At 39.9% G+C, this 13,283-nt stretch overlaps 1 protein-coding gene across 1 annotated transcript in view; it reads right to left on the bottom strand.

Annotated features, from left to right (window-relative positions):
• LOC109920057 (solute carrier organic anion transporter family member 3A1-like) overlaps nt 1-13,283 on the bottom strand; it is a 285,338-nt gene that overhangs the window by 17,287 nt on the left and 254,768 nt on the right. Inside the window, exons 6-7 of the mRNA XM_048595210.1 lie at nt 10,580-10,778; nt 5,528-5,666 (exon numbers count right to left, since the gene is read on the bottom strand). Of these exons, the coding sequence (XP_048451167.1) occupies nt 5,528-5,666; nt 10,580-10,778 (338 nt within the window). The remainder of the gene's footprint in view (nt 1-5,527; nt 5,667-10,579; nt 10,779-13,283) is intronic.

Genomic DNA, 13,283 nt, shown 5'->3' with positions numbered 1-13,283 from the left:
AAATTTCTTTGTTGATAAAATTGTGAATCTTTGGGCTTTTTAAACCCAGAAGGATATGGCTGCTTATACATTGGGTACACTGTAACTGAGATTGATAGTTTTTTGCACTACGTTAATCAAGATATTGGGGGAAATAGAAGTAAAATTGAATATTGGCCCTGATTTTATCGGATACAGGTACAGATTCAAGGGGCCACCACTGCCCCCTTCTTTTCTTTTGTTCTCATAGAATTTTAAAATATGGAAAGAAACCATTCAGGCCATTAGGTCTAAGATAACAAGGTGTAGAGCTGGATGAACACGGCAGGCCAAGCAGCATCAGAGGAGCAGGAAAGCTGACATTTCAGGCCTAGACCCATCTTCAGGGGTGTTCATCCAGCTCTACACCTTGTTATCTCAGATTCTCCAGCATCTGCAGTTCCTACTATCTCAGGCCATTAGGTCTACACTGGTTCTTCAAAGAGCAATCCAGTCAATTCAAAGAGATGATTCGAGTACAGACATTTCCATGTGGGTGACAAGAAGAGCATCCAAACCTATAGCTCCCTTGCTGACTAAACTTGAGAACTTTGTTTGTGTCATGCTGCTTCTAGTGGCTGCAGAAGCTCATCAATTCACAAGGATTGGAGGAGCAAAAGGTAAGCCAATTACAGAAAACGTTGCAATGGATATAGGCAGTATTGAAATGAATATTGACTTAGGATTGAAATTTCTGATGGGAAACCTTGAAGCCTAGACTTATCCATATATGGTACAGTTTTAGCTACACACTGTGCAACTTCTTTCCTTGACAGATAATCAAATTAAAAGTCAAGCCAGGATTTCTGTAACTTAGAGAGAACTCTAGCCTAGGGTGCCTGAAAGCATACAGATTGGTTCGATTTTCATTCTTCAATGCTCTCTTTACCGATTTGCATTTTCCAATATTATTTTTCCTATAGTTTCCTATATCAATTGCATGACTACTCTTCAGAAATACTTCAATAGGGATGTGTGGCTGGATATAATTCAGTTTGGGATTGGAGGCAAAATGGGATAAAGAATGCACTGAGAAAATATCTTCTTTTGCTAGAAAACATGTTCACGGCATTTCAAAGAGACAGAGATGATTATCACAAGTTGGTCAAAACTCGGGGAGTAGTCCATGAATAGCCTCTGAGTTTCCACTCTCCATAAATAATGCTCCCAATTCCTGCTCTTCTCAAGCTGGGAATTGCTTGGAAGAACAGCTAGAAACAAACAGAACGACCCAATAAAATAACACAGAGCTGATAGATGAGAGTAAATTTCTAAAACTGGCCTGATCAGGAATGGAGAATTGGATCCCATACACAGAACCAGCAAAACTGGTGTAATATACACAATACCATGCAAGGACCATGAGAAACATTACATAGGCCAAACCGGAGGAAACTGAATACCAACTAGCCACCAAGAGACAAGACCAATTCTCACTTGTCTCACTACACACGGGCAACAAGGGACACAAATACGATTGGGACAACACACCCACAATAGCACAAGCCAAACAGGGACATGCCGGGGAATTCCTGGAAGCCTGATATTCTAACCGGAACTCCATCAACAAACACATTGAATTAGACCCTGTGTACAAACCACTGAGAAACCGAACCGGAAGTGGTACCTAACACCCCAAAAAATTGAGGCATATAAATAACAAGCGGGAGAGAACACTAATGCTTCACCAGAGCGCACTGACAATGTTACTTAGCAGGATGATGAAACGTTTACAATCAAACACACCAGCTCGGCGAGCATGTCTACAACCTCATCCATAACCCGAGCTACAAATCTTCTCGAAAACGTTAAAGACCTACGGGCACAACACCTCAAAATGGCCCACAGGTGGGAAACAAATGCCATCCCACTGAGCCCAACCCGAAAACAACTATACTTCCTGCACGAATGCCTCAGAAAGCAGGTATCACCACAAAGCTTAAAATATAAACCACCTGTCAACAATCCACAGGCACGGAGGACAGCTGGGAAAAACGGCCGCAGAGTGATAAGGGTTATGATCAACGATTCCCACAACTGCCTCCACAAATACAAGCAGGAAATTGCGCACCAAAAAACTCTGTACTCCAACACACCTAACCAGGAACAGCCATCCACACAGGAACAAGCCATCAGCATACACCAGCAAAAGACCAGAACAAAGAAAAGAATAGCCCTACAAATCAAACTGTCCAAAATCACCCACATCAACGACACGCACAACACAGATTCATGGATTAAAAACATCTTGGACTGACCACTTACAGACACTGAGAAGACTGTCCTAGTACGCGGACTGAATTGTAACTACAGAGAAGCTAAAAAGACTGATGTCCTGGCTGCGCTGGAATTGACACTAAAGAACAATGGATTCATGGAAGAAGCACAACAGACCATCAGACAGACAATAGTCCCAACACTGAGCAAAAAACAGTAAGTGTAACACATTCAACACAAGAAGAGAGGAAAGCCCTGGAAAGACTCAAGAAAGACAGGAACATTGCAATCTTACCAGTAGACAAAGTAATCCTCAATCGAGAAAGCTAATGCACTACTAGCAGACACCAACACCTACCAACAGATGGCGATAGACCCAACAACACAGTCAGAGAACCGGATTACAATGACCCTGAAGAAATTACACAACTCAGGAGACATCAGAAAGACAGACTACCAAAAAATGAAGCCAGAGGGATCCAACACAACCGGGAGTCACCCTCACACCCACTGTCTCACTACCTGACACACCAACATATAGACATGCCAAAGAACTAAACGGAAATTGAAATACTTAGTTGACAACACTACCCACTCCATCCACTCATCCCAAGAATTCCTTAACATCATCAAGAATACCAGGATAGAAGAGGATGAGATGATGATATCCTTCAATGTAACAGCACTATTTACATCCGTAAACATCGACCTAGCCAAAGAGACAATTGCCATACTGCTGAACAAATCAAGTGGACAGGCAACCCAGGACACCAACAACATGAATAAGGACACCACCCTGAAACTGCTGGATCTGTGCCTCACAACCCAGTTCGCCTTCAAAGACAGCATATACAAACAAATTAATGAAACACCAATAGGATTCCCAATATCAGGACTGATTGCAGAAGCGGTAATACAAAGGTTAGAACAGACAGCGTTCCCCACTATACAACCCAAACTTTGGGTCTGATATGTAGATGACACCTTTGTGATTATCAAATGCACAAAACTAGAAGAAACCCACGGACACATAAACAACATCCTCGCCTGGATAAAATACACAAAAGAAGAAGAGAACAACAACCAACTACCCTTCCTGGACCATTATGGTAGAACTCAAAAACAACGAGAAACTCCAGACTAGCATATATAGAAAGACCACATGTATGGACCAGAAACTCAATTACACTAGCAAACATCCCAATGCCCGCAAACAGAGCTGCATCAGGACACTATTTAAATGAGCCACAACAAGTGAAGCAACCCGGAACTGGGCAAAGCAGATCAGGGGCACCTATATGGAGTTTTCAAAAGGAATGGATACCCGAAAAGCACAATCCGCTGTTACTTCAAGACAGACCACAACAGGACGACACAACACAGCCAGACTCACTAATCACCCTACTGTACATCAAGGACATTTCAGAGATGACCACAAGACTAAACCAACAATCACCCTACAACAACTACTGATGAACATAAAGGATCCCATATCCAAAACCAGCAAAATTGGAGTAATATACAAAATACCGCGCAAGGACTGTGCGAAACACTACATAGGCCAAACCGGAAGAAAACTAACAAAACGGATACACAAAAACCAACGAGCCACCAAGAGACACCACCAATTCTCACTTGTCTCACTACACACGGACAACGAGGGACACGAATTTGACTGGGACAACAGATCCACAATAGCGCAAGCCAAACAGAAACATGCCAGGGAATTCCTGGAGGCCTGGTATTCTAACCGGAACTCCATCAACAAACACATTGAATTAGACTCTGTGTAGAAACCACTGAGAAACAGAACCGGAAGTGGTACCAAACAATTGAACAAACTGAGGCATATAAATAACATGCAGGACAGAACACCAATGCTTCACTGGACACGCACTGATGATGTTACCTTGCAGGGTGATGATACGTTTGCAACCAAACGCACTGGCTCAGCGAGCATGTCTACAACCTCAGACTTTTTGGTCATTTTATTTCTATATTCTCTTTCAGGCATTCTTTTTCTGTTTAAGGACTTGCTCACAAAAGTATATTAACAATTACAGTTTTCCACTCACATAATCCTTGTGCTCCCACAGAGGTCAAGCTAATAAACATAACAATGATCAGTCCAACGTAATCCCATTGTGTCTGAGAGAATATAGATGTAGGCTACGGTCCAGAAAACTATGAACTTGCTCATGAACATGAAGTTGGTAATGGGAGAGAAACATCAACATCCAAAGGCCCTGTATGAAGTCAAAAGTAAAGGATACAAGAAGATTTCTTTTTCCCATTAGACCTAGGAAGATGACTGCATTCCACGGTCTGACAGTTTTTAGTTTGATGCTAAAAGCAACATTAATATGACAGGGGGAGAAGGAAAAGCAATTAAAATGTTCACAGTAATTTTATACAGTAATGTTAACCTCAAGCATAAAAATGTAAAATACAATTTTAATTAATAATTGGAATATTTTAACTCAACTTACTTTGCTACTTCCTCAATCCATCCTCCTATTTTCTAATGGGAGAATTTTTATTTTTTTAATTATTTAGTGTTTTGGAAAACTCATTTCAGAATTTTTTGAGCCTTTATTCAAACTGGAAATATTTTGTTTTTTTCAGTTTTTTTCCACTTATTTTGGAGATAGTGAAGAATTTTTATTTTAAATCTGGGTGTAGCTTTTAAGCATGAAAGTTTGGTCAAGTTCATGCACATCCCAGCACTCCAGGGTCACGTACAATCTTTCCATTACTGGTCTTTCAGTAGTGCAGCCACATGCCTTCCCATTTCCCAGTCACAGACCGTGGAAATGTGGATTGTAGCTAAGCAGTTCCAATATTACCTTGGTCAAAATGAACAGATTGTGGCCTTAGCTGCCACCAATTTCTCTGCTTGCAACAGTCTCAATGGCTCAGGTCCGTTTGTTTAAACAAGGCATGGCTGGTAGGATTGGGTGAAACGATGTAGCTATGATGTTAAAGACAAAAATCAGGAGTGATGTAAGACATCCTACTGATTTGTCATTACCCAATTAATTAAAATCATTCAATGCCAATTTCTGTCCTGTTGTCTTTCAGGCAGATCCTGGAAGCAGTCATGATCTCACCCAGACTTATACCGCAAATCATAACAATTATGTGCTAGAAAAGCCAAAACATCCACTATACAGTCTAACTGATAGATTCTGCCCTTTCTTCCACTCTTGATAGCTGGCACTATCAACCAGAAATTTTTAATTCCATTTTTATAACATAACTATATAAAAGTACGAAAGAGGAAAATTCTCACCTTGTTAGTGCATCCTGCAAAACACGGGGACAGGTAGGTGATGCCATCAGACCCACAGACTGGGTTGAAAGTATCTTTTGTACAGCCACAAACTTCATTACAAGGTACAGTAAGATTCCTTTGGAACCCATTGAAAGAGCTAAATAAAAACAAAAATCACTGTCAATTGCAGTGAGAAAATATCCAGAAACGAATTGCATTAGAACCTTCACAAGACTGTCAATTTATTTATGTGTTATTCCAGGTCCAAGGCAAGATGCTGCAAACACGCAGCTTCCACATGTTCTATACATAGTGGGAATGTGTACTAAACGGGCTGATGAAGTTGATGTTGTACTCAGCAGTCTTAGAGATTAATATAGTTTCAGCTTCACTGCATGAATCTTCTCCATAGCTTGGTTCCAATGGTGGCAGCTTTATGTTGAGGACAATATTTTTATCAAATATCCATTCTGTATTTAATAACAGCTGTCACATTCAGAGGCAGTGCACTTGATCCATACTGATTTCACTAACTGCAATTCATTTGTTAAAGTGAACAATTATCTGTAAATGGCCTTGTAAAAAAAAGGCTGATGTCTAACACAGGTTCAATTTTTAGTAGGAAGCTTGCTACCCATGTAAATAATGGGGGACAAAAACAAGATCAGGCATGCTATATAAACTATCTGGAAGTGGACGCATTGAAAGGAGCTAGTTTCTTTAAACATATCTCCCAAGAATGAATAAAGTGGAGACTGCACCAAATTTTCACTTTACTATTAAGTTGCTAGTCTTATGGTACACAGAACATTTTGATTTAGAATGGTATTGCCATGGATTCATTGGTTACTCTTCTTGGCTGATGAACTTAAACATGACTTGTTCAGGAGCTAATATTTGCGTATTACACTCCACCTATCCTCCACAAAAGTACTCAACCTCCAACTTAACTATACAAGTATTATGGATGAGTCCACAATCCTATTGTTTTCTATTCAGGCTGATAGTAAATGGATGGGAAGGACAAGAATTCAGTCATTCTCAGTCACCAAGAGTGGGATGAGTTAAGGTTTAATTCAGTTGTAAGCACTGTTTTTGTTTTGATGCTTAACCATAAATCAGTTCACAATGAAGCAAGTAGACCTGTATGTTTTCAAATGATATAACTTCACAATACCTGGTAGTAAAAAGCATTGATACAGATGTATATGTCAGCTTTCTACATTATACTCAGTTATCGTTTTGGGTTCACACTTAACTGTGTTTAAATACAAAAACATGTCTGCTACATTCAGTAAAAAAAAATCCGATTTATGTTCTAAAACATGATTATAGATCCCAGGTCCACATGTCTGCTTCATGAGGTCTCCAAGGATACCTCTGCAGTGCCAGAATAAATATGGCATTGCCTGTCTTTCGGATATTATTCATGTGTGGAACACTAGTCCTATTTTGGATTTCTTTGCACTACTTCTCTAAGTTTCTATGAAATGGATGTGAGGTATGCTTCAATACAATGCCTTTCATTTGCACTCATGAGATGTGCATTGGCAATACTGCGCTGGCATATTTTTCCTGGTGGGAATGTAATATAATTAGGGCAGATATTTTCTAATCAAACTGTATAGAGAGTGATCACATATTACTGGAGCAGATGAGATATGAACCTGGGCCCACCTGGTTCAGAGGGAAGGACACTACCACTATGCTATAAGAGACTCTGATGTGACACAATTACAACATACAGCAAAATAATCAACACTTGCTGTTTTACCTATCCTTTTAATCAAAGCTAAATAGCTATAACAGACTGCCAGGTCACAGCCACATAAACTATATTTGTGATAAGAATGGACACGGTTGCAAACCATCTGGCAAAAGTGCCTCCCAGTATCAATGTAAAATATAGGTTGCTACTAATACCATAAGATGGCAAATGAGCAATTGAATCTAACCTAACTTAGGGAAGATAGCAAAAATGGAATTAGACACTGTTCTGATTTGTTTTTGTTTTTGTATGGTTCTTATTTTTGCAAGGTTCTCCAGCACAACTCTTTCCTATATTCCCAAATTCTCAGCACAGCACTCAGAAATTGTGTTGTTTAATTTCATGAAACTGCCTGCAGATTGATAGTCCAATTGTAGTCGAGACCTTAATATTTGCGTCAAGGAGAATTATGAGTTGTTCCAGCAATAAATCAAAATGCCTAGGCAATATAAAATGTAGCAACCCTCAAGCAACTGCAAAATAGAGAAGGATGTTTAGCACAATATTTCTCAAAGATTATTATTTTACTCCCTTACACAAACTCACAAATCAAAGCTATAGCTGTCTTCCAAAAAATAACCCAGCTTTTCCCCTGAGCCATACCGATGAGGAGGTGTCCATGATTTGATCTATAATCGTGCTGAATTAACAGGAATACATTTCTGAACTTCACAGAACAATGATCTACCGCTGCCAGTCTACCCTCCTCTCCCCTCTCCATCTTGTAATCCAACCCAGCCCTCCGGTTCTGATCACTCCCATCCCCTAACTTGTCTGTCTGTCCTGCAAAGGGAAAACATCAATAAGCCATATCATAATGATGCTTCCCTGAGTTATTTTGTTGAGGCCTGAGAGCAAATCTAGATTGATCCTTGGCACTCTCCATGCCAGTGTGCCATATTGGTTTTGGACGGTAACAAATTCAGGGGTGTTTCTGAAAACGGGAAGAAAGTTTGCTGTGTGACAATATCTGAACTGAATCTGTAGATGGTAGAGCGTCATTAGAAGTGAGATGTAAGGTTAGATATAGGAGAGTTATTGTTGAATAAACTTTCAGATAAGGAATTATTGATGTGTAAAGTGCTGAATGGGACATTGATTTTCCTGTTTTTAGCATAAAAAGTGATTGACTGTGAAGAATGAAATGAACTAAAATGCATTATTCTTCATGCAAAATTTCCAAGAAGTATATTCTGCCACATTTCCGCAAATGTATGAAGCATTTTAATTTCAGAGTTCAAAAAAGTTATACTGGACTCAAAACGTTAACTCTGCTTCTCTCTCCACAAATGCTGCCAGAGTTGCTGAATTCCTCAGCATTCTCCGTGCTTGTTTCAGATTTCCAGTATCCATAGTATTTTGCTGTCATTTAACTTTTGGAATTTCCCTGAAGGTCTTAGTGTATTTATTTTTCCTGCAATACAACTGAAGGAATGGTTCTGCTTAAGCTGCAAAACCAATGGAGCTGCCTGTTTCCACACTTCAAAGCTGTTCTGAGTAATCAGTCTTTTAGACTGCATTAGCTTTTTCTACTGTGCTTTATGTACAAGGAACAGAAATTGTACAGCTTTTCTGGGCCTGCTGGTGAAGGATCAGCTATAAATCTTCCTTGCTGGACCAGAGGAGTGGGGGCAGGTTGCAAAATGAAGAGATAGTAACAACTGCAGATGTTGGAGTCAGAGATAACACAGTGCAGAGCTGGAGGAGCACAGCAGGCCAGGCAGTATCAGAGGAACAGGAAAGTTGACGCTTTGGGCTGGGACCCTTCGTCAGAAATGAAGACCTGGATTGATAGGTGCAGGGAGATGACAGTCAGCTGTATCTCCTATCCAACTTCCCATTAACTTTCCTTTGCTATTCAATTATGATATCAGCAACCTGAAGAAATTCAATCCCTAAAAATTGAGCTTGATGATAGAGGAGCAATGTCGATTTGATGAAAGCTACTTTCCACTGATTACCAAGTAGTACCGGTAAATTGAAATTTCCAGTTTGAGATTCAACATTCTCATTTAAGCAAATTTGAAAACTAAATCAGTGCTAGGAACAAATATTTATAGTTGATTAGTGGAGCAGAACTTGAATATAGCTGAAAAAAGATGCATTTTGTTGAAGCTTTTCACCTTACACCCATCAGGACAATTTGCAAGGACACCAATTCAAAGGAGAGGGATAATGCTTCTACCATTCAGAGTCCACTTGCCAACCAATCAGCATTCTCCACACATACACATGAAATGTTGGTTTTCTTCTTGAATTGGTATTTTGTGAAATGTCATGATGAGTGCAAGACAAAAACCTTTAATAAAATGTGTCAATTTTCAGCTATAAACAAATATTTGTGGAATGCTCCATACATTATTAACTGTTTTCCCCTTAGTTGATCTCAGTTAGTTAGGCGTCCAGAGCAACTCTAAGATGAACTCATTGTTCATTTGACAAAAGTCATTGTTTCCGTTGCTTTCTTGCTATGAGGAGTGGCAGATGGAGTTTAATTTTGATAAATGCAAAGTTCTGCATTTTGACGAGACAAACAGGGGCAAGACTATAGTTAACAGTAGGCTCCTGGGCAGTGTTGTTGAACAGAAAGACCTGGCGGTTCAGGTACATATTTCTTTGAAATTTGTGTCACAGTTAGACAGGGTGGTTAAGAAGGTATTTAGCAGGCTTGCTTTCATTGCTCAGACCGTTGAGTATAGGAGTTGGAGCGTCATGTTGCGGTTGTACAGAATGTTAGTGAAACCATTTTTGGAGTACTGTGTATAGTTCTGGGTCACCCTGCTATAGGAAGGATTTTATTAAATCGGGCAGGGTTCAGGAAAGATTTACAAGGATGTTACCGGGACTGGCAGGTTTGAGATATAGGGAGAAACTGGACAGGCATAGGAGGTTGAGGGGTAACATTGTAAGGGTTTATAAAATCATGAGGGGCATATATAAGGTGAATAGCAAAGGTCTTTTGCCCTGTAGAGGAATTTAAAATAAAACAGCATATTTTTAAGGTGAGAGGAGAAAAATTTAAAAGGGACCTGAGGGGCAGCTTTTTCATACAGAGGGTGGTTCATATGTGGAATGAACTGCCACAGGAAGCAGTAGATGCAGGTACAGTTACAACACTTAAAGGATGTTTGGACGGGTACACGAAAAAGAAACATTTAGATAGACATGGACCAAATGCAGGCAAGTGGGACTAGTTTAGTTTGGGAAACCTGGTCAGCATGGGCGAGTTGGACTGAAGCGTTTGTTTCCATGCTGTATGACTCGATGTCTCTATGATAAGAAAATCACCATGTGTTACTTACCCATTCATGTAGCTGACTGTTGCTCCAGCAACCGGTCCTGTTTCACAACCCAGAAACAGCAGCATAACATATGTAGCTGTTGATAGCATGTTTACAGTCATCGTCATTTTAATTGCTCCCAATGGAGTTAGGCTCATTTTCTTCAGCACAAAGCCACCCAGGAAAATTCCGAGGCACACACAAGGAACAGCTGTTACTCCTAATAAGAGAAATATGGTGAAGACAATTAATCACTCTTGTGAATGATCTAAACCACACATTAAACTAAGTAACAATGCTGAAACATGTTTGTTAGATTAGCATAGAGACTGGATAACTTGAAGATGTGATGATACCTAAACCTCTAATGCAAGCACCAAGATGCACCGATTGGGAATTATTATGACTGATTCTAGCAAAGTAATAAGAAAACATTTGTTGGCTATACTCATCTGGTCATACACTCACACCACTGGAAATAATGCATAGGTGATTGCTGCTTGGAAGCCTTCTTGAGACACTTCCGTGACCTCAAACTGTCCACTCTTCAAAAAAAAAATTTGCTTTAATGTTGAATGGTAAAACCAATGTGTAATATTGAATGGGACCACGTTAGCCATAGAGACTGTCTGGCCTACTGAATATTTCCAATATTTTCTCTTTTTTATTTCAGATTTCCAACATCTGCAGCATTTTGCTTTTTGAGACCACAGAAGTATTAAGTTGCACTCACGGGCTGCGTTGAGGTTACAGGTCTTAATCTTGCTGGGACTCTATAATCATTATAACTACCTGGGGAACAATTAGTTCAGACGCACTCATTACAAGGTTGATGGGTTTCAGTTATTAAGAGGGGTGAGAGAATCTAAGCTCCTATCATGAGGAGATCTGATAGAGGTGCTCAAAGTTACTAAAGGTTTTACTAGGTTGACAAGGAGAAAATATTTCAATTGGCCAGAGGGGCAGTCACTAAATGACAACATTTAGATCGTCTGCAAAAGAACAAAGGACAAGGTTATAATGTTAGCTTGAATCAGTAGTAATACTTTTGTCTCTAAGTCAGAAGATCATATGTTTCAGTTTCCACTATGGATTTGGGCACATAATCTGGACAGACATTTCAAAACTGAGCTAGTGTTACATAATCAAACGCATTGTCTTTCGGATGTAGTGATAAGCTACAACCCTGCCTTACCTGTTCCGATGGATACAAGAGATCCCATCAAACAATTTAAAGAAGAACAGGCAAATTGCCCAGGCCAACATTCATACTTTGACCAACACAATTGAAAAAAGATTACTTAGTCTAATTTGTCATTTGTGAAACTTTGCCATACACAAAGCAGCTGACAGATTTGTTTACCTAATAACAATGCAAAAGTAGAGGTTGTGAAAGGTGATTATATAAAATGAAGCATTTCTTTTTTTTAAAATAGAAGTAGGGATTCAGCATGGCTAGAGAATTGACTGTGTTTAGAAAAGTTTAGAATCATAGGGTCATACACCACAGAAATAGACCATTCGGCCCAACTTGTCCATGCCGAACAGGTTTCCTAAACTGAACCAATCCCATTTGCCTGCAAATGGTCGATATCCCTGTAAACCCCTCCTATCCATGTACCTGTCCAAATGTGTTTTAAATATTGTAATTGTACTCGCCTCTACAACTTCCTCTGGCAGTTCATTCCATATATACACCACCCTCTGTGTGAAAAGGTTACCCCTTAGGTCCCTTTTAAATCTTTCCCCTCTCATCTTAAACCTATGCTCTCCAGTTTAGGACTCCCCTACTCTGGGGAAAAGACTTTGACTATTCAAATTATCTAGGCCCCTCATGATTTTATAAACCTCTATAAGGTCACCCCACAGAGTCATACACTCCAGGGAAAAAGGTCCTAGCCTATTCAGCCTCACCTAATATTTTTGGTTACATCCTTGTAAATCCTTTTTGTACCCTTTCCAGCTTAATAACATCCTTCCTATAGCAGGGTGACCAGAATTGTATGCAGAACTACAAATGTCACCTTGTCAATATCTTGTACAGCCATAACACGATTTCCCAACTCCTGTACTCAATGGTCTGAGCAATGATGGCAAGTGTGCCAAACGCCTTCTTCACCACCTTGTCTACCAGTGATGTCATTTTCAAGGAACTATGCACCTGCACCCGAGATCTCTCTGCTCATCAACACTGACCGGGGCCCTACCATTACCTGTGTAAGTCCTGACCTGGTTTGTCTTACCAAAATGCAGCAGCTTTCATGAACTTTAACACAATTTCTTTTTCTGAACAAGTAACATTACTGGCACCATTCAGCTTTACAATGCAAATTCCCCTATCTGAGATCTTTGGGAAAAGCAGCGATCTTACACAGAGATGCCAAGCAGGCCAAGCCATCTGCTGGACTTACATCTACATCTGGGAATTTACCAAAAGCTGCCACTAAAATTTGTGAATAAATGACTAACCATGGTGTTGAATGCTTCGGTGGGAGTTCCCTCTTGACAATGCATGATTGCAATGGTGCTGCATGAAAGACAATATCCTGGAACAATCAATAAGTAGCATATTCCAATTGACTGCATCTATCAAGTTAGCAGCAACCATATCAGCAGGGATTTAACTGAGAATGATCTTGGGGAGATTATAGAGTCTGGATCCAAAGACAGGCACACGTGCAGCCACATGAATACTGTTGGGACATCAGCTGCACAGAGCTGGCAC

Source organism: Rhincodon typus, chromosome 3 (genome assembly GCF_021869965.1).
Source record: "Rhincodon typus isolate 14 chromosome 3, sRhiTyp1.1, whole genome shotgun sequence".
In the NCBI taxonomy this organism is placed as follows: Eukaryota; Metazoa; Chordata; class Chondrichthyes; order Orectolobiformes; family Rhincodontidae; genus Rhincodon; species Rhincodon typus.
This window is presented reverse-complemented; position numbering and strand designations above follow the sequence as displayed.